Raw genomic sequence first — 23,974 nt, forward strand, 5'->3', positions numbered from 1 at the left:
TTAAGAAACTTGTAGTAATATGCATATATAATAATATCAGCCCTGTATTATATACTGTCCCACTGCTTGACATGGGCCTCCTCTGCTACTGAGAAAGATTAGGTCTTAGTCCACCATGCTGGTCTAACACAGGATCCCTAAATTCTTATAGAGAACTTTTCAAGTATGCAGATTTCTTCACGATATTTTCCTTCACCGTTAAAGCACACACACACAACTTTAGAAAAGTCAACGTGCCCTTGAATTTTTAACCTGCCGACATTCGTCTCAGTAATTCATTCCACTCCCAAGTAGACTATCGCCATTTTTACACTAGCAATAAGGACATAGGAATGTTTTATTAGTCTCAGGGGCATAGGCCCTGGCCAGGCAAGGTTTAGAGTCGTGACAGCTTAGTCTCAGGGGCATAAAGAGCCCTTGTAGCAGCAGTAGGCGCCGGACCTGGTGCGTGAGCAGACAGGGGAAGTAGGGCGCGTTGCCCTGCGGCTGTCCGTACAGCACGCGCGCCAGCGTCAGGTCGGAGTGCAGCCCGCACAGGAAGCAGTAGATCGACGTGCACGCTGCAACACACCGCACACGTTATTACACTAGTTATACTATGTCGCTAGTATATTAAACGGGACGAGGATTTTAATTTGATTTAAGGGTATTTTCATTTAAAATTAAACTAATTTTCGGATGTTATCGCGGTTTTATTGGTCATGGTCACGGATGGTCTTCCCTGCGAGCACGAAGGCAGCAAACTGTTCAAAACGTCGCAAGAAAATTATAATATAAAAACAGCAATAAAATCCGAAAAATAGTTTAATTTTAATCTAACATTGGCGTAAACTTAAGAAATCATTATTTTCATTTAGTAATCAATATCAAAATATCCCTGCATAATGCGACTTCAAAAGGGAGGATGTTTTTGATTTGATTTGAGTATATTTTTATTCAAATGTCTCTGTATAGTGTGTACTGACCGCTATTGCTGGCGACGGTCCTGTCGGAGGTGGTGGAGGGCGGCGTGGGGATGACGCGCTCGCCGTTCATCGACGAGTTGGACGGCAGCGGCGACGGAATGTTATATCTGCACACAATGTTACAATTATTAGTACTATATTACAAAGCTGAAGAGTGTGTTTGTATAAACGTCCTAATTACAGGAATTTTTAAACCAATTTTGTTTTTTTTTTTACTAATAGGTAGCTATATTATTCTTGAGTGCAATATGCTATTTTTTATTTGGCAAAATATAAAGCGGGACTTACATTTCGGAAAATTTTTTCACGTGGACGAAACCGCGAACTAAAATTAGTATTTTAGAATACTATATAAACAATTTTTTTAAAAATGTTTATTCATTTTATTGAAATGACTACACTGTGTCTAGTCTCAATGGTGAATTCAGTTATTGTGCTAATGGAACGTCCAACCTAACTAACCTTTTTACAGGTGAATTAATTCTATTAATTATGTGAATTTTGATATACACTTAATGTGTCACAATGCCTTTACAATGTGACATAAGAAACACTACACAAAAATCTGTGTTGCTCGACTGTGATTGGTTAGGAAATTGATGTAAGTCAGTCGATCAATAACGATCACATGACATACTTTTTTTGAGCGCCACAAGCATACTGTGCCGCTACAATGTGCATGGAATATGAAAAAAAAAACACGATAAAATTCTGTATCGTTATATTGTGATTGGTCGAGAGACTAACACGTGCCTGACGCATCAGTCTCTCGAGCAATCACAATCATGAGTGGCACTGTAAGCCGGCAGTGCCCCAGCGGTTCCGTGGTTGTCGCTACCTGCGGTGCTCGAGCGGCACGCGCTCGGCGTCCATGAGCTCCCACTGGCGCGCCAGGTGCCGCACGCAGCGCGAGCACGCCAGCACGCGCCCGCCGCGCGCCGCGCCCGCGCCGCCCGCGCCGCCCGCACCACCGCCGCCGCCGCCCGCCAGGCACGGGAAGTGCATCGCGTGCGAGTTCATGTACTCCGCCGACGTCGACAGCCACTCCATCGACTGCTGCGGGAACAGCCCCGCGCACACGTAGCACCTGCGCACACGCACGCACCTCACACGCTGCACTCTCATACTCACGTCATGGACACCACACGCCCGACTCGCTAACGGAACATTATCTCCAATTATTGTCAAAACAATAGGCTATTTTACTAATTTATCAATAATATTTTTTAAAAAAATCGGTCACTAAAAGTACTTCTGAAATTCAGTACAAAATCAACTACATAATATAAAGATTTAAAATCAATTAGAAAAAGATTTAACGTAGAAATACGAAAAAGAACCTAATGATATCTATTGACGTCACCAGGCATACTATGCGCGTGAGAGAAAGAGATGGAGCGCTATACACAATACCGCACACATTTTAATATTTGGAATATAAATTGCTGCCTCATTTTTTATCCATTTTTATTGCCGATTTTACAAAACGGCATTTTTATTATTTTCTATTACAATATATGTCAAAAAATCGAATATAGTAAAATATCCTATTGTTATTAACAAATGTTCCCACTCTAATTGAATAACAACAGTCGTATCTAAAAAGAAACGACTAGAAATTTGTTTTGTGTTCAAATTTTTGTCTTCAAATAGGTACTTAGAGTATGGCCTCCACTTTTCATGAAAGCTTTATAGTTTAAAAAACTAATTAAATTTATAGATTACTAATTAAGCATTTGTGCAAAGCTGCAGGGCAATATTAGAATTAAATAAAATATTTGACCACACTGTTCAATGTTCAAGTATCTACGGTGGTTTTTACCATCAAAATCCACAAAAGCCAAAAAACACTAAATGGATACATTAGCGTATTGTAATATGACTTAAATGTATGACTTATAAAATACTACTTTATTTATAAATTACAAATTATAACAGACACTATCTCTTATAATAATTTGATTAAAAATTTAAAAGAAGTAATTCTATTGCATTATGTTTTTACGTAAACAAACATTTCACAAAAGATAAATAAAAAAATAATCAAAACATTATAATTGGGATAAAAAATAACATATTTCAAAACACATGCTAAATTCATGCTGCAATAAATCTAACTACTTCCATCACCATCAGATGAGAACATTACGATCTCCAACACACTACCAATTAAAGATAATTTTCATTCCAAATAACGCAAATTAAATAAACATGCTCATAAAAACGGATTTTTTTTTATTAAAATATAATTTGCAAAAAAATCTAATAGATAACAGTTTTTTACTCACTACCATCAGATTACTTCGCCCTATCCTACCCCAATTTATTCAACAAAGACCATGATGTATAATTATCTAGCTAGAGTTTGAATTTTAATAACAAAAACAAATCTACCTAGAAATCATCAAGTTCTCTATCCCTTTCCTTTACACTCATAATCTACCCCAACGAGATAAATGATCTTATATCCACATTAACTACGTATCAATTATTATTTACCATATCACAACCCTAATGGGCCCACGCGATAATTTACCCCAATACGATAGACTACCCCCTAGCTCTCGACACATTAAGATATTCGAATTCACCCGGATAATGACCACCGTACACAAGGTATTACAACCTGCTATAGTGACCCATGTAAGCGTGTTGCGTTTCGTGATCGGCCTGTGTATACCCGGTATCAAACAGGACGGCATGTATGTCGACTGGTAAGGGGTAATCATCCCTCGTCAGTCGACATTTTATCTAGACTCTACTTTTATCATCAGTGATATCACTCGTGCCCGTGCAAAACAATGACATCTAGTTACCCCAACATGAACTACATCGCCTAGAAACATCACGTTACCCCAATGACCTACATCGCCTACGTATGAGCCCAACATAACGTCGATACGTGCACAACGGCCGTGTACCATTCCTTACCCCAGCCGCGACGATGGTGCGCAGTTGTACCTGTACAGTCCCATGCCGTTCTCGCCGGACGCCGCCTGCCCGTGAGGACTGCTCGATAGCGCATTTGGCGGCCTCTTGGACTGACTCGAACTTGATTTTATATCGTATGGCTTAAACCTGCAATGTATAGTTTGATTATTTTTATAATTTTTCTGCATTGTATAGAGAAAATGAATGGGGCATTCCAGACAGATTTATTCTAAAATCGGGAATTCTAATATTCCTAGTAATTTTCAAAATGATTATGTTAATGAGTGCATTTCTGACATTGACAACACATTTAATGCAGTAAGGTAACTAGCGCCACCGCCTCTTGTGAGCCGTGAGTGTAATTCGTTGTGTATGATGTTTGTGGACAGTCATGGCGGTTACCTACATACAAACTGCTTACTCCTTTCATCATTCAGTTCAATAACAAAAATCTTACTTGTTAAAATATCATCATTTACGCAATTGTTAATTTGGCAGTCACCGATGAACGAATTTGCACACAGATACTCCATGTCTGAGACTAATATATAGCCTACTTTTTATTCAGGAATTTTCCCCGGGGGCAATAGTTATAATTCCGTACATAAGTAGTTAACACTGAGGCATAGAGATGGCGCTATGCAAAACCATTGTGATTTAGAAACTTAAAACTTACACGAGTAACACCTCGTAATTAATATAAAATTAATGCTACATACCTAATATTGTTGGTATGTGAGTTGTTGTGGTGGGCGTTGGGTTCGCCGTTCTCGCCGTACGCGGGGTACTTGTGCGGGATGCTCTTGTAGCACGCGGCGCATATCTGCACCATGCCTGCGAAACAATATGTAAAACAATACTGATCAATTACCCCATGTTAATAGGAAACATTACCCCATCTCAAAAGGTGTCAAACAACGCAATTTTACATAAAAGATATCATTTGATAATGAATAGATATTCTGAAATCCATATTTTACTTAGAAGGATAAGCCGCTCTAAATATAGGTACATCTGGACGTAAGCTGGATGAAAACAAACAATTTATAAAACCAACATAACTCACCCTGTGGACTAATTGGGCTGGCGTCGATATGTGGCTTCAACGTGGTAATGAACGGGTAATAAGGCTCCCGTTCGGGATTGGGGCAGCAGTAGACGAGCCGGAGCTGCGAGCTGGCCGCGCTGACGCCGCACACGTAGCACACGAAGGTGGCGGTGGCGGGCGCGGGCGGCTGGCTCGACGGGCGCTCCAGCCGCTCCAGCCGCTCCAGCGACGGCGACGTGTGCGCCGCGAGGGACTTGTCGCCGGAGCTGGCCAGGCTCAGCGGCGACGGCGGCAGCAGCGACGGCGGCCGCGTGCGCAGCGTGTACACGCGCTCGTTGGACGGCACGCCGCGCATCTGCAAACAAACAGTTTTCATTTAAATAAAGCTAAAGTTATTATTGTCTTGGCGACGTAGTAGTATTGCGTGAGGAGGACCTCAAATTAATAGGTATATGGGTTTTCGAACCCTCCCGGGTTCGAATACCGGATCGGGCAGTGATATTGTTTTTTTTTCTCAGTATTAGACCGGGCTAATACTACCGTAGCTAAAGTTTATTCCTTATATGGCGACAGACTTGGCGCTAGGTTGACACCCATTATATCAAAATTACCAACTTATAAGCTTTTTAAATGTAACAGAAAAGATGTTAGATAAATGTCAATTAACAGATAAAGTATACATAACGCACTCTGTGACGTCACAAGCATTACAATACGCGCGTAGGAAAGAGATAGCGCTTCCAACCTACGCATATTTAGCGATGGATTCATCATGTCCTGAGCACTAAAATAAAACTATTCCGTGCAAGTCATCGTCATAAAAAATTATACAGATCAATATCCAATCGAATACATAATAAATTAAATAATATTTACATCAATACACAAGTCAGCAAACTGACTAAGCATGTAGCATGACATTGCGATAGATAACAGCGCACGACTTATCGGATCATTAAATAATCACACCACACCATTTCAAAATCGATATCTGTAATAATGGATTAAAAAGAAACTCAAGAGGCGTCCAAAGAAGCAGAACGTTATGCCTCGGCTTACTAATAAATAATAATATAATAAATAATAGCCTTGTATTATATACTGTCACATTGCACGGGCTTCTTCGGCTACTGAGAGTACGGATTGGTAGCCTTCACACATCCTCAAAATTCCTATAGAAAACGTCTCAGGTATGCAGGTTATATTATTATTTATTAGTATGCAGGTTTCCTTACGATGTTTTCCTCGCGGCTTACGATAACGTCATATTCTTGCCATTTGACCGACGCCTCTACAATCACACACTCAAGAAACATAAGGTCACACAATTTATCAATGGGTTTTTCCAGAGCAAAATACATATAGCATCCATACTTATAAATACGTAAGTAACTCTGTCTGTTACGCTTTCACGGCTGAACCACTGAACTTATTTCGATGACATTTTTTATGGTAAGAGTTTGATACCCTGGGAAGAATATAGGCCTTTATCCCGGAAGAATTTTCCCATGCGGATGGAACCGCTCGCAAAATCTATTACTCGTTTATTTTAATTGTTATAGATTTCAGGACACGATTTAATCGCTAGCCTCGATTTTAAAAATATTATCTAAATTTCATGAGTTATTCCGGTTATTTTTCTTATATTAATAACTTGATAGACATTTCAAAGATTACTCGGAAATGTATCACATAGATTATATCATTTTGATTATTACATCTTCAGTGCTAAACATTCGTGTCATTTTGTTGACTGTCATCATGACTCAGTTTGTGAATTCTATATTTAGACGAATTTATTTTAAGGAAAAAACAACCTGTTATCAATCTTCTAAATGATTATAATAGTGTGAAGGAATGTTATTCTTGCTAATATTGTGAATGCGATAGTTTGTGAAAATATTTGAATGATTGTGAGAAGTGTAAGTAACATGCCTGTCAGATATAGCCAAAGAAAACTATGAAATTTCCGATCCTATGTGTTCGGGCAACCTGTGTCTTCATTGTATTATTTATGAATACTGGAATATTATTGTTAGTGCCCAGGCTTAAACTGCAGCTATTTATACCGTGAAATATATCCAGAAACCCATAATTTCCTTTTCTAATCCCTGTTTATTTCTTTTGAAGACGACGACAAAGCATCCATGATACCACTAGTCTTGTAAATGCTTATAAACAGTATAGATCACTCAACATCTGTTGATATGTGTATCAACATGCTAGTTTACCCTTTGTTATTAGCACGAACTTTTGACCCTTGGTTTGTCTGATAATAAGCCGAGCCTCTATTCTCCGTATTCTGTGCCAATCATGGATAATAAAAAATAACGTCAATTATTATATACCAGCCTACGCTCGTGACACCGCCCGCGATTTTCTCATTCCCGAAATAAAAAAAATAGCACTAAGGGATAATGCAGCACCTTATTATAGAAATTTCAAAATCAGTTAAGTAGTTTTTGAATTTACCCAATACGAACAAACATTCATCTAGGGCACGAGGTATCTCTATCACTGAATATTTAGGCCCAGGACACCTGATCTATTTATTGGTGGATTGGTATCAGTCATCATCATCAGCCACATGGATCCCAATACTGAACAAAGGCCCGCATCTGTTGTAGAACAATTTGGAACATTCCAGACGTGCTTGTGACGCGCGCGGTAATCTAGCAGGTCCGCGGGCCGCGGCCAGGTTATCATCACCACCCGCGCGGGTCGCCACCTCGGATATCTCACTACACGCGTTATCACTGTACACGGAGTATATTAAAAATAGAAGTGGGTATGTTCGTTTCGCTCTACAAATAAACTGGTCAGTTTGGCTTGCTATTAAGATAACGCATGAGGCGCGAGAGCGTGATGAAATATGTGGTTAAAAAACCTAAACCAATTTTTTATTGAGCTCTTGTAAAAAATGAAAAGGTCGACAATCAAATGTAAAACCTCTGCTAAACGCAGAAACCACACAAAACCCATCGGCAAACTCTATACTAACTCCTGTTAGAGATCATTACAGCAGGCAAATATATCTTACTCTTAAACCCACTTCCGGCACCTCCAACAAACGGCGTAACGACTCCCATATGACAACATTGGCAACGAGCATCGGTCGTTATCACTCATCGCTATATCCCACATTAATCCCCACAATTCCCCCCAAATCCCCTCCAAATCCCGCTCGTAATTACGTCGTTGTAAAACGGAAAGCTTACATCATTTGATCATATTTGTTCAAAGATAACGTATCGCATTATTATGGACTGTTATCGCGTAGGTACGAATGATTATCATCATTGGCGTTGTCAATATCCTTGTCACGTGAGTAAATCTACAAAATTCAACATCCGAAATTTACGGCAAGGTCGGTGACCTACCTGGTTGCCATCACCTTGATAATTATTAGTACGATTAGTGGATTAAACATCCCCTTTAAGATATTCTTATCCGGTGAAATTCATCAAGTGACTAAGGGTAGAGAGAAGTTATGAAAGGGAATTATGAAGAATATCTAAATATCTAATGTCAAAATTGCGAGCGCAGTGTGATGATTTACAATTGTAAGTTCATAGTGAAGTCGCTATTGTTTACAAACCCTTGGAGCTTAGATGATCAAATTGATTACTTATTTCAAATTGTGTGGTTTATCCATTTTCTAACACAAAACACACAAAAACCTATCAACAACCATCGTATTAGTTATCCATTTGCCTACAACTCAGGGAATATAAGCTTCTACATTCACCAACTAGATTATGCACGTTCCGCCATCGCGAAATTTTCTGAGATAATTTGCTGTGGTAAAAAGTTGTCTATAACATTCAGCAGCAATGTAGCTTTCTATTAGTGAATAATGTTCAATATCGGTTTCCTAGTTTCCTGAGTTTAGCGCGTTCAAACAAACGATCATACTCTTAAGCTTCATATATCAGTACAGATAAGGCTGCATAATATAAAGAGAGATATAACAAACATAGCCCGATATCATTTCATATCTAAATGTTACGTGTCACAAAACGAATCACGGATCATCTATTTGTGCGATAATGGCGGGGTTCCATTGCGTAATACGCGATGGAAAATAATCGAGATATTATCGTAAACGGCGATAAACCGCACGATAACCACCCGCCGAATTATCCAAGTGTTTGGACGGTAATAAAGTTTCGTTATTTGGGTTCGAGCTGATTATAATTATGGATCTACTAATCGTACATATCTGTCGTAGTGTGTTGGGGTAAACGCAAATACCGTTGCCCCATAAACAGAAGGAACTCTATGTCTGTTTAGTTCCTAACTGATGTAACGATCGTTTCTTTAAGTATATAAAAAAAAAATTAATTACGTTTTTATTTAAACAAAATGGTTAAATGCTTTGTTTATAACAATGTGGTGGCACATTATTTTGTGTTGCACACGTAACCTATATACTTAGTCTGGCCATAAATACTGTTACACTTAATTATAAAAAAATATTACATTTGAATTTCGAATCTGTCATTTTTATACGATTGTTCATTGTGTTTTCTCATTTTGGCGCCAATACATTGTAAAATATTTTGCGATATTAAAATGGTGTGGGGTGATAAAGAGAACCGAATCGCTGTGATAGCATTACACAAAGTAGGTATGGAGCCAAATGCAATTTTTAAAACTCTCCATACACTTGGTATTAGTAAAATGTTTGTGTACCGGGCTATTAATAGGTACAATGAGACCTCCTCTGTTTGTGACAGAAAAAGATCTGGCCGTCCACGTAGTGTTCGTACGAAAAAGGTGGTCAAAGCAGTAAGGGAAAGAATTCGAAGAAATCCTGTCCGAAAGCAAAAGATTTTATCTCGGGAAATGAAGATAGCACCTAGAACCATGTCGCGTATTTTAAAAGATGACTTAGGACTTGCAGCCTATAAGAGACGCACTGGCCATTTCTTAACTGATAATTTAAAGAAGAATAGGGTGGTAAAATCGAAACAACTACTGAAGCGGTACGCAAAGGGAGGTCACAGAAAAATTTTGTTTACGGATGAGAAAATTTTTACAATTGAGCAACATTTTAACAAACAAAATGACCGTATTTATGCTCAAAGCTCTAAGGAAGCTTCCCAATTAGTCGACAGAGTGCAACGTGGACATTATCCGACTTCAGTGATGGTTTGGTGGGGTGTTAGCTATGAAGGAGTGACTGAGCCATATTTTTGTGAAAAAGGTATCAAAACATCGGCACAAGTGTATCAAGATACCATTCTTGAGAAGGTAGTTAAGCCCCTTAACATCACCATGTTCAATAACCAAGTATGGTCCTTCCAGCAAGACTCGGCGCCGGGTCATAAAGCTCGGTCCACGCAGTCTTGGTTGGAATCGAACGTTTCGGACTTCATCAGAGCTGAAGACTGGCCGTCGTCTAGTCCCGATCTTAATCCGCTGGATTATGATTTGTGGTCAGTTTTAGAGAGTACAGCTTGCTCTAAACGCCATGATAATTTGGAGTCCCTAAAACAATCTATACGATTGGCAGTGAAGAATTTTCCCATGGAAAGAGTGCGTGCTTCTATTGATAACTGGCCTCATCGTTTAAAGGACTGTATTGCAGCCAATGGAGACCACTTCGAATAAGCTTTTTATATTTTTAATTGTTTTATATTTATGTATTAAACTGACACACTGTAAAAGTAATAAATGTTATTTGCAGTTAACAATTTTCTTTTTTCTTTATTACAATATTTATGGCAAGACTAGGTACAAAATATATAATACAAAATATCAGAAGTACAATATCGCCGTGGTATATAAGTTACAATTTACAAAGTTTATTAGTAAGGCTCGTGTGACACTGGTTGTTATTCTGTCTGCGAATTTACAGCGAGGCGAAGGCACAACGAGCTGCCCGTAAATCCGCAGAGAACCCGCTGCGGGCGAGCAATGCCTTTGAATAGTCGCTACCAAAATGGATTCTCATTGGAAAATACAACTGTTTACTTTATTACTTTGAAGATACAGAAAACGACAGCGAAAGCAAATACAATGAAAAATTATGGCAAATCCATTTCTAACTAATCAACTGAACGAGAATGACTACTGTGTAGGTACTACTACCAAACGATTAATATTGATGCTAAAAAAATACGTTAAGGGGCGTTTTAATAAATCCATATTATCTTTAAGTAGGATCTCAAGTGGACATTTAATGTATTGTAATAATTAATATACCAAGCTTAAGTTGTCTTTTTAGAGATTGATCTCAGTCGAGTTGAGACGTTGATATTCTATTTATTATATAGCGACGCCCTTAAAATGTTGACCTTATTTAACAGCGTCTCAGTGCATGTCGCACTTAAGAGCGAAATTGAATTTAAGACATTTCAAGTCTCTTAAGCTCCCGTATATACTCTCACGATAATATCCTTCAAAATCGATCATAATTCATGACAGTGTTTTCACACTGATGAGTGACAACTCAAGTGGGCGATGTACTTATCTGCCCAGATGGGCTGTCGTTTACGAAACTTATCGATTTTATTTCTTATCTCGATCGAAACTCTTGTATCTCGATTCTTCTAAATCTCCCGTCTTGACCTTTTCCGCCTTATTACAAAACGAAGACTAACTATAGTACCGGGTTTAGTACCAGGTTTAAACTATGGACTAAGAAAAATGGTATTACAAAACCGAGTTTATCGCTAGTCCGAGGACTATCTGTGGTACTAAAGTTAAACCGCCGTGACCCCTAGTTTAACTCCAGTACTAACCTCGAAACATCAAATTTCAAAGTTGATAATTGTGTTTAGAGAACCAAATATAAACTAAAATAGAAAAAATGGAAATAAATTTGATTGATTTAATGGATTTAGAAGATTTAAAAATGTTAGGAACAAATCTGCGGTTCAATAGACCCCGTAGTTTTCGTTAGTTAATGAGTCGTTTAGTCTTACAAATATAGGTACATTTTACATAAGTCATGATAACTAAATATTCATTACAAAAACAGCAAAATTTACTCATTTATTTGTTATTTTTTTTCATTCTTTCCATCTTAACATATTGGTACTCGTCTTGGTTGATTTATTATCTAAAATGTAAACCGACTTGGAAATAAGTTAACGTAGTATTTCTTGGATTAAGAAGGAAATTTGTACTAATTGAATAACATTTTAATTTATTACACTGCCCATAACCAAGATAATTGCTTTTAACTAACCTTTTCTTCAAAAGTCCAATATTCGCCTCGTTTGTTATGATTCATTGCTCCATTTTTAATTGGTATAACTAAAATATACGTAACGTAAGTGATTCCACAACAAAAACAATTACACTTGTGATGCTGTTGCCGTGCCTAAATTGTTTTAAAAGAACAACGTTTCTTTATGTTACTTGAAGTGCTATTAATCAAAATCATAAATAAACCGAAATGTAAACATTTTGATAATGTTCAAATATGCGCGCCGTACTTCATTCCATTGTACGCTAGCTTAACAAGTCAACAGTGAATTAAAACAAAACCAAGCCATTTTAAATTATTCAGCTTTAAGATATATTTAAATAGCAAAGTAGTATATATTTAGCATCATCATCATTATCTAAATCACATTTTATTAAACATTTTGCCCTTCGTTTTATACATACTTGTGTTAAAAGGAACGGTGCGTCAAACGCGGAGTGAATGAATCAATGGATTACAGTAATTTTTGATTATACTCTGTGGATACGAATTAAATCAGGGACTATCTTCGGTACTAGTTAATCCTCGGTTGGTCTTGGATTTGTAATAAGAATGAATTTTAGTCCGAGTACTAACTTTAATACCGTAACAAACCTAGAATTTTTAGTCTTGGTTTAAACCCAGTACTAACCTATCTTTTTGTAATAAGGCGGTTTATGTCTATCTCAATGTAACGGAAATACAAACCAGTAAATTTTTACTTCCGCTCACCGCGTGACATATCAAAAGTATATCAAAAATGATAATATCTATAAATGTTCATGTATTTTTTGCGATAAAATTTATAACATTTTTACTCCCGCCGCGTTGTTTCGAAGACTGCAGCCTTCATGGACCACCTCTTTGACCATGCGGGAAGTACTTCTATTGCAATATCTAACATTCGCGTAAACATAAGAAATCATTAGGTTCAGTATATGCTAAGCCATTGGGCCTAGTTCCCATTTATAATCTGCATCTTTGTAGCGCGTACTATTATCCGCTCCGGGCGCGCCACGCGAGCGTCACGTCACACTTCATACTAACACGTTGCAGAAGCGTATACGCGCGGCGTGACCGCGGCAGTGCATTACTCATCGATAACGCGCGACCACACCGTCTGAGGGTCACCGTTATCTCGCTGGTCGTCGTTCGCTCGATTTTCGCCGATCGCGCCATTCTGAGGAGGTCGGAACGAGTCCACTGTCTAATTGTGTGAGACACAATTCTTCTTGATATGACGTGACAAAGTAACTACTCTACATGACGGGAACTAACTATGCAGTCTTGATGTAATGTCAATCGATTTCCAGTATTATACGCCGCTCAGTGGCGGAATTAACTAAAGCTCTGGGCGGTAGGTTATTCCCGGGCCTTTTAACTCCATTATCCAAAGAGGACCTTGTTTCTCAGTAACCGTAACACATGCAAGGTCCTGGGGGATACCCTCGATCACTACCCCCCAAGCCCGCCATTGATCCCGGTCTATTTTCTTACCGGATGCACAAAGAGTGATCCTTCGCGCCGAAAACCGAGGCAACATATTATCGGACTTATTTCATCATAATAAAACGTTTTCCAGAATTTTCTTAAACAAACAATCTACATCAAACACAAGCATTGAGTATCAATGAATGACCCAATATCATGAAACCTGTGCAAACATGCCGATGAGCGCGAACGCATTGTGTAAGTCGCGGCGCAAACACGCAAACAAGGAGGCAGACAACTATGCAAACACACGGACAAACAGTCGAAAGTGTAAGATATTATTGTATGGTGTTGTGGCATCACACAAGTGAGTTTAGGTGCAGGATGTTTTTTAATGTTTTTGTACCATTGCAGGTAATACGCGCGCCAGTAAGTTCATTAGTATATACTAATGAACGTACTGGCGCGCGCCATCTATCCGGGAAGATGCACTTTGATATCAAAGTGCATCTTCCCGGATAGATGGCGTTTACTAAGCAAGCTCAGTTCGTGCTTCTTCTTTATACAAATGAATGACTAAACGAGCAAACTACTCGCCCAATGGTACACGCTACGAGTACCCAGAAGCCTCAGCCAGAATTTTAAAATATAAAGCACTAGGCGGCACTAGGGTGCCTCCTCGTAATGTTTACAAAACGCAACTCGTGTCAATGCGTCAGTCACGTGTTAGTCTCTCAAGCAAGCATAATAAAATGACACGGTGTCGAGTCGTAGTTCTTTGCCACATTATATGCACACTGCGCTGGCTACGGACCCTATATTACGTCGTCAAAATTTCCAATAATCACACGGGCTACAATGTCCTTCAAACAAGAACAAAACAGTGTTTACACAATATTGATTAGGATTGTCCACATTACCAATATAAAGAGAGCGGCCCGTTTCTTATAAATAAACAATTAAATCTAGCCGCGACGCTCGACTTGTACAAAAGTACCCACTGTTTGCAGGATATACAAAAATATCCTTTATTACTAACAAAATAGCGACCTAAAAACCCACATTCGTTTTGTTTTCCTGTCCCACTTGACACGTCAAGCCGACTTCATAATAGAAAGTTCAAAACAAATACAGGAAAAACGTGCGTTTCCACTTCGGTTTGTTGCAAATACAATTATATGCAGCGATGGAGTGTCATACTCGCTATGTATAATGAGCAATAATGATCAAACTGCGTACTTTTAACAGACAGTGTGACATAAAAGGTTGTCAATTTATTTTGAACTGATTAATTTGCGACAACGCCAGTGTAAAGCCTCAAACGAAGCGAATTTTTGCAGCAAATTTCTTGAGACGAATATCGGCTGTCAAAGGGGTTAAGATTGCCTGGCCTTTGGAGTCTCAGATGGGCCACTTTTGAAACTGAGGCTTTTCCCGTTAGAATGATGTTTAATATTTTTTTTATTAAATCTTAAAAAAAAATAGATTATTGTAGCACGATAATGGCTCAAAGGGGTTTGCAATTATTAAAATTATGCTGTCTGACTACAACTTTCCCTCTCTCAAGTCACAAAACTTAACCTAAAAATGCTAACATCAAAATCTACAAAGAGTTTTATGCTTCCAAATTAACCTCAACGCGTAATATCTATGTACTTATCAGAAAATCTTTTTTATGTATTGTCTCTCTGTTTGCCGATGTGCGATTTATTTACCATTTTAATGTATATCGATCACCCACACCCAATATAATGTATATTGTAAGGTACAAATTACATTCACATAGATACGTGAATTCTGTTATTACACCGTACACCTGTAGGTATAACGTCTAGTGTCGGTAAACAAGACCTACCGAAACTGGGTCACAGTCAACTTATCTTATAATTCGCACTTATCATATTATCATTCCTGTTAAAGTTGTCAATTGTTTAGCGATAAAGCGAGAAAGTTAAACTTGCTGGGCTTAAATTGCAGTAGTAAATTAGTAGCAGAACGATTTTCGTCTTTATGTCTAAACATATACAGGGTAATTTTTATATAGCGTTAATGAAATCATGCCTAACAGTGTGCCAAAAATCATCCATGCATGACGAATATTTGCACCAAAAATCTGTAGTTTACTTTTATGATGTTTTTGATAAATCTACAGTTTCGTGTAAATATGGCGTGTGCGTGAGTATAATTCTGACAGCAAATATAATGTGGCTGCGACGAAATCTCTTAGGATAGTACTAGTGACTTAGAGGCGTTTAAAATTAAAGTCATCTTTACATTGAAATTTATTTTGTTCGAAATCTACACATTTTCATTAACATTAACGGTTCGAGTAACGTATTGTTTTATTTAATAACTCAATGTCGAAATGTATAACCTAAAGATTTATCATTCTTGTTATGCATGCTACAATCATAGTACCACGAAACGCGAACAAATAAGCCCATTCACACCAAATTGACTACGAAATGTCCACATATAACATTACATAACGTAAACAGGGCAATTCCACGTATTATATACCGCACACACAATCAATACAAATTAGATTAATTCAAATACATCTAAAATCTGAACAAACACATGTATTAACAAATCGACCATCTTAAAATACCGATAAACAGTTCGAATAATATGCTAGGAGGCGCGACCCGCGGTCCAGCCTCGAGATACGTCACAACTCGCTAATGTTACGTGTACAATACAAACTCAACCCAATGTTAAAGATTTGTGTAAATGGTATGACAACTGTGCAAAGTGATCGCTGTCTCTATGCCGGCCGTGACGTTATATCAGGTGACGTTTGGATCCGGGTTGGCTACAATGGTTTGGAAAGAGTAGTTTGGAGGTTTATAACGGCAAGGCAAAATGCTGGTCCGTTTGTCTTTTATGTAAGTCTGCCGTTGGGTTATGAAATCCTAAGCTATGATAAGTTATCACCAACAATCATAATTACTAATAATTGTAGATGAATAAGGTAAATTACGCCAATATCTTAAGCATTTTAATAAAGATGTAGGTTTTCGCCAAGTGTGTTCTGTCCCATGATATGATAGGCGGCTAGCCTATCGGCATATCGGGTACAAATTCCAGACTCCAGACTGATACTGAGCAAAAAAAACCCATATCACTTTGCCCGAGATTCGAACCCAGGACCTGGGAGCGCTACCGTACCGCGCATACAGTACGCCACCGAGACAGTCAATACAAAAACAAAGATAACAAAAATCAACGCGTTTTTAAAATGTAATCACGCCACGCGAATGGCCGTCGACCTCAATGCAGATAGAACGCATCTAATCAACGCGCGAGCTTTGTTTTGTTAACGCGCGATAACGCTCAAGTCGTTAGGCGGTTATCGCACGCCATCAGTTATTTAATATTTTTATTGAAACAAGCACGGTGTAACAAGATAACAAATGTGACAGGTTATCTTTGGGTAGATCTATCGTGTTCAACGTAAGCGGCGATAGCGTAGTTGGTTGTGGGACAGGCTGCGGAGACGAATGTCCGCAGGTGCATAACCGGGAGGCACACGGCTCTGACATTTCTAAAATTATTTGGATATTCTTAAGGAATTATTGCTTGCTTTAACGGTGAAGGAAAACATCGTTAAGAAACCTGCATATCTATGAAGTTCTCTATAGGAATTTTGAGCGTGTGTGAAATCTACCAATCTGAACTAGGCCAGCGTGGTGGACTAAGTTCTAATCTCTTTCAGGAGTAGAGGTATATGCCCAGCAGTGGGACAGTGTATAATACAGGGCTAATAGTATTATATCGTATTCAACAGTTCGTCCGGGTAGGTATCAGTTACCACCGTCAAATGTTTTGTTCTGTCACAGATCTAGAACTGTTGCTATGTAACGTTTCTACAATCGTTAACGCTTACGTTATGTATGATAATGACATATCTATTGCGAATCATTAGCGATTGATTTATCGATAGGGTATGTCATTCCCATACGTTTATTTTGTTTTCTATTAGCGATGCCATTTGTAGAAAGTCATCTTGGTGATGGCCCCCTGTAGTGTAAGCGCTGTTGTATTCCGGGGTCACAGAATATTGCATTCAATACAATCGATGTATCATAAGATTAGCAACAAATGACCCAAGACTTTTATCACAGTATCGCGTAAAAAATACTAAAATTTAAACATAAAAACACAACAGCTACAAAAAAACTCGTTTCTCAATCAATACAAAATCGCATAATTTCCGAGACAGTTATAAAATTGTAATTGAACGTGTCTACGGCGGCGGAATTCGAACCGGCACTCCCAGCGAGCCAACCTCCAAACCAATGCCGTAATCACAAATTAACAACCAATAAACATCAATGTCACAACTTGTTATGGTAATAAATTGACATAAAATATTTAATGTTAATCAATATGCAACATGTCCCACATTTTAGCATTGGTTTAATTATATATATCGAACTTATTTTTTTATTTCCATCATAAATGTTAGATGTTCCCCATCTTCTGTAAATACCTTTAAGGTTATTACCACGAACAATAAATTGACACTTTCAACATTACTACTACAAAGTACATAAAAAGGGCAACACACAAAAACTTAATTATGAACACACACATACATAAATCTTAAAATCTTGTCTGTTTTGCGCACACTACTGTACCAAATACAGCTTTTATAAAAGTGTGCATGAGCATTTGATCTTATACTCTGGCTAAAAGGAAAAATCATATTACTCTAGACAATGCAATAAAAAACACGCGCCTGTATGTTATATTGTATAAGGTAAGTACCAACAATTCTAGACAGTCATATCCATGACTCAATGTTAAAGTCGGCAGCGGGAATGAGGAATATTTGAAAGAAAGGGACAATGTTCAGTGAGTGAAGAGTTCGCCAAAGAAACAACAAAATGTCTCTGCACGCTAATTTTCTCTGAGACTGTGGCACTAGTCTTGTCGAAACAGTCCCAGCTCGCCAGCAACGAGTTATCATAGTTACTCTTTATTTTTATTATGTTTTTTCTTTATGTGGTATGTATTATTATTATTATAAACATGCTATGGCTAAATACGTCTACAGCGTTTCACTACAACATTATTACAATAACCAAATAGTTTTAACCTTTACATTTTCTTACACTATAAATCCACATTGAAGGCTGTTTCACGTTAAGCATGTATGATCCAACTCGTTACATATATTTGTGTATTTACACAAACATTTGTCTCGGTGTGGTAGTCACCCGCGGCCTCTGGAGCAGCTAGCACAAAGAGATGCCAATTGTCTATCGCAATACTATGTTGATACAGACTTGAAGTGACACCATGTCAAGTTTTAAGTATCGTAACGTATTTGAGATTTCCAGAGGCTTAATTTACTTCAATTCAATTCAATTCTTCGTCCTTCCCTACTATTTAAAATGCGAATGTAAAACCACATGTCAATATGCATTGTTTAATATTATTATGATTAAATTTAAGGCAGTAATATAACGTAGTAATACGTGCTTTTGTACGATTGCAGACTGTACAATCTCAAAAAAGAAATATAAATAAAAAATATATGTTTTGTCGTAACAATCATAGGTTAATCTGAAAATTATTGGCGTACACCTACGTACGAAGAAATAAAAAATCTTTTAATTCATACACTTACCACGGCTGCCGAACGTGTCATCTCTGTAAAAGGCGGTGCAAACAAATTCCCTAATACATTTGTTGTGGACTTACAAGCACATGGTTATTGGATAATATATACGGCGCCGCGCATGACCGTGTGAACGGGACATTTGGAATTTGGCCACCAACGGCATTATTTAAGCGGAATCGTTGCAATAATCGATGCAAAAATAAGCATTCGATTACCGATCACGCACGACATTTGGGCGCCGCGCGTGCGAACCGCTTTGTTGCGTTATATTGCAGATTCGTTGTAATAATTCACTATGTTATGTACCTAGAAGGACATAAGCAGAAGTTATTTGGTTGGGAAGTTCGTATGCGAAGTCGGATAACACTTATCGTGGGTTTTCCTAACACGATTTGGCCGATGTTACTTAATCCTCAAAACCTGAAACAGGAGGTTGTAAACCAACAGGGCAAGTGTTATTTTTTTAAATATATAACATGTATAGACGTGTCTACCAAAATGTAACTGATAATTGATTTTCAAAATCCACGCAATAATAAATAAGTTATAAAGCTGTGAAATTTGTTACAAGAGGTAGATCTAGCTCAGGTCACCCCGTGACCATGAAGGCAGCTTAATCTTCAAAACGTTGGGAGCAAATAAAAAAAAATCAATCCGAAAACTATTATTTCGGGGGAATAAGTAGATTTCAAATAACAGTTACAGCAAACAGTGACGTCACCGATAGTCACCGGCCATAACGCTGCGTGGGTGCAAAAGAATAAGCGGATAAGCCAACCATGCACCCACCCACCCCACAACAATATTTCAAATATAATTAACTGCTTCATTTCTCAACCAATTTGATGATGATTTCACAGGAGAATTTGTTTTCTTATCATGTTCTATTTCATATAAAATCATGTACTAACTCAAATATAAGAAACAACTGTAATCACATTTGTGATCTGCTCAAAGTGCATTGGGGCTACTCCTATGTAAATATATAAAAGAATGCCATGATAGGCAATTTAAGAAAAATGAGAGCAATTTTCATTGGAAAAATTCGGAATACTTTCTCATCGCATGCATTACGTGCTACAATAATTAATAAAATGCTTAACGATTTTGACATGAAATTATTATTGTTACCGGAATTGAATTTATTTTAACAGGCGCTAATTTGATTCGGATATGTGATTTACGTAAAGATAGATTGATATCGCTGTTTATTATTAATGTAATAAAGCCACAATCATTGGTCTCCGTTCATTCCCTATGCGCGTGGCGAATATGATCCATTAGAAAAGTATGACCCTAAATAAAGATTGTATTATCTTCTTAATCTTATATAATCTCTTAAGTACGATTAAAGCAATTAACAGATAAATAACACAAAAAACGCAATGAGGGAATTCCAAAAATACATGTTCAAAAATGGACTTATTCACATAATCATTTCAATCTAATCAATTAATTTTTTATTGGTTTATTTTATGAAACCAAACTAAATATAGTTCTACCGAAGGATGCTCGACTTCCATAAAAGCATTGATATCATTAAACTGTTTCCTACGCGGGTGCTGGCAGGATATATAAGGCAGTTGCCAAGTATATGATAAATGCATTCGTGCCTATTTTACGAACAAATTATTGTATTTGCGGCGGTATGACTGAGGTCTCTGGTTCGAATTCCGGTTCGGGAAAAGTGATGTTGGTTTTTCTACTCAATATCAGCGCGAAGTCTGGAAATATGCCCGATGAATGATAATAGGCCCGTCCCCCATGGCATGAGACCTAACGTAGCTGGCCAAATGTGTGTGTTATACCTTTGCCTACCCTTTCAAAGGTAAAAACACCGTGATGCTATGTGTCTACGTAAAAATATGAAGTATTTATTTTGCGACTACATATGAAGGGTTACAGAATGTAGGTAAGCGAACATTTAAGTTAAACAAATTGTACCCAATTTTTAAATAGCTTCTGAATTGCCCAACTTTAATTTAGCGGGTCAGTTTACACCAAAATATAACAATGTGGAAAAGATTCATAAAAAGATATCTATTACAATTTCGTAATGAGTTTTTCTTTTTGTGAATATCCTTACCAAAAGAGTTAGATTTGGTTTCCTGCACTTTTATAAGTAGTTGGATAGTGCCTATAATACATCATTTTTGGATAAAATCAAACGGGATCCTTATTCTACATTTTGATAAAGTGTGTTGCACTGACCCCCACATCTGAACGAGATACGGTAGACCAAAAGCTGAATATTTGTAATTTTAATACAATTGTAATGTATGTGCAAAATTGTAATCCAGGACACTAAGTGAATTTATTTTAAGCATGTCAAACTTCTAAAGAAATTTCTCTAATGTTTTTTATTTTATTCCTTTTAATATATAAGTTATTTAGATTTGTACTACTATCTGAACGCAAACTGTATGCTCTTGCCGAGTGAGACTTGGCTTGCCGAGTGAGAAAATCAAAGGAAATAGTTGGCAGATACTTTGTGATCAGCAAAAACATTGCTCTACTGTATTAAGGTTTAATTATCTTTGTATGTCATGTTTTATGTGTTTTGTTGTACTAAACATTTTTTTTTTAAATGATAATTGCCACACGTCAAAAAATATAATGAATTGTCCAAAGCGAAAAGTTACGTAAAATATTTTTCGCAAACAAACAAATGCTACACATTTTTGCAGTTTTTAATTAATTATAGAGATAATGAATAATTTAATTGAATTACTTAAAATACTGTCGAAATTTTTACGACTAATAAAACTGAAACTGACGCAATAGCGTTTTTGTGGCATTCATTATTATAATTATGACTAATATAAAATCACTTCATTTTTACCCGCGACTCCACCCTTGTGAAGACTTTTCCCGCCACAACAGTTATTATGTTAACCCAGGACATGGTCTAACCGTGTGCTAAATTTCATCAAATTCTCTTAAGTTGTTACTGCGTTTACTTCTAACAAGCATCCGAACATCTTTAGAAATTTTCTCGTTTACAATATTAGTACGTTTGTTTGAACAGCTTAAAGGAGTTTATCTTGAGACTGATCTCGGGATCTTCGTCTCATCTGTAGCACTCCCGTAACTTTATTACTAATGAATACATTGTTTATTCGTAAGCCCTTAAAACGAAAACATTCGTAACATGATCAAACTCACTGGAGTTTAGAGCTGATTTCTGATAAGAACGTAAACTGTCACATCACTTCGTAATCCCAAAATTGCGTATCGATACGCGGAAATATTACACCACCGAAAATTACCATTGCACTGTGACTGAACAGTTTTTTTATTTCTGGCATGTGTAGAGACTAAGTCAGTAGTTGATAAATCTGTTAATGTTGTCGGTTGTGTTGATGGTAAACTTCACCACACAGAACATAAACCAGAACTTTGATTAATACTAACAACATGGCACTATGTTCGCGCATCTTAAAACATCATATTGGTCACCATGACAACAACGTTTTGCAAACCAAAACACATCACTTATTGTGTATAGTTGCGTGGCAGAACATAAAGCTATCTAGAAATACTACCGCTTATCAAAAATTAAAAGAAAAATAACCTTTTTTACTCTCGCAATAAGTTGCATGTTGTCGAAAAATGAGGAAATACGTATATAAATTGCTTGTACCTTGAAGTTTAAAGGGCGTTCGTCGTTACCACACGTGCCCAGCAGCATCTCATCCTTGTTCACCTGCTAACGGAGATCACACACTTGATCACACTCACGCACGCACACAACACAGACACGAACACGAACACACACAAACACCTTATACCTCTTTCAACATTGGCACTAAATATTCACCCTTGTACCACATTGCAACGCGCGCGCATTATCACTGATTTTCGGATAGTTGTGTTTATCTTCGGTGGGCGGGGAGTGGGGCGATAATCCGCCGGTATCAGTAAGGCGGTCGACACACGTCAACTCGCGACGCGCCCGGCCGTACGACTGAGCGTTTGTGGGTCATGCATGCGCACGCGCCGGTGACGTCGCGTGAAAGCCGACTGTCATAGTGACAAAAATGCGACATTTCAACATTTTGAAGGCTTCGTTCTGTGTGAAAGATGTTGAAGCAGCTGTCGTGGGTACATTAATCATTGCGGAGATGGGTTCGCAAGAGGATATAACACATATGAACTTCTATATGACAAGAACTGGAAATTATGAAACACAGCCCATGATACTGGTTTCTGAAGTCTCAGCAGTCAGATGAGAAATTGGCGTTTTGTGGCATAACTACACCATATTTTGTTAGGGGATCCCAAATTATTTTATACTAACTGGCTTTAATCCACACGAGGGTACTTATAACATCAAGCACGATGAAGAAGGATTTGACTTAATATGTACGTCTGAGCGTCTGCCTGGCGTTAACCTCCCTAGAATTCAGTCTCAGTTGAACCATGAAAAACACCACACAAAACATTATCCAACCCAAATCTAACCAAGGAACTGTCAGATCACAGCCAGTATATGCTGCCAAGAAGACAATAGAGATCACCTTCTAAACACTTGATATGAAGAAATGCCCTGACGTTGGAGATGTACTTGGAATTTAGATGATGACATATCACATAACCCACATTCATAAGACCACGGCGATGTCCCCACAAGTCGCAGAACTTTAACACCGAACGGATCTGGTTGGAATAAATGAATTTAAACACGCACCGTTTATCAATGTATAAACATTAGATTAGACGGTATCTAATGTTTACTCCGCCTATTTGACTTCCACAAAATGGGATGT

The 23,974-nt window shown here is 37.8% G+C and overlaps 1 protein-coding gene across 1 annotated transcript in view; it reads right to left on the reverse strand.

Moving 5' to 3' along the window:
* LOC115445299 overlaps nucleotides 1-23,974 on the reverse strand; it is a 192,793-nt gene that overhangs the window by 66,293 nt on the left and 102,526 nt on the right. Inside the window, exons 8-13 of the mRNA XM_037442192.1 lie at nucleotides 4,963-5,299; nucleotides 4,616-4,730; nucleotides 3,897-4,043; nucleotides 1,804-2,052; nucleotides 966-1,072; nucleotides 442-560 (exon numbers count right to left, since the gene is read on the reverse strand). Of these exons, the coding sequence (XP_037298089.1) occupies nucleotides 442-560; nucleotides 966-1,072; nucleotides 1,804-2,052; nucleotides 3,897-4,043; nucleotides 4,616-4,730; nucleotides 4,963-5,299 (1,074 nt within the window). The remainder of the gene's footprint in view (nucleotides 1-441; nucleotides 561-965; nucleotides 1,073-1,803; nucleotides 2,053-3,896; nucleotides 4,044-4,615; nucleotides 4,731-4,962; nucleotides 5,300-23,974) is intronic.

The sequence above is a fragment of the Manduca sexta genome, chromosome 4 (assembly GCF_014839805.1).
Source record: "Manduca sexta isolate Smith_Timp_Sample1 chromosome 4, JHU_Msex_v1.0, whole genome shotgun sequence".
Classification (NCBI taxonomy): domain Eukaryota; kingdom Metazoa; phylum Arthropoda; class Insecta; order Lepidoptera; family Sphingidae; genus Manduca; species Manduca sexta.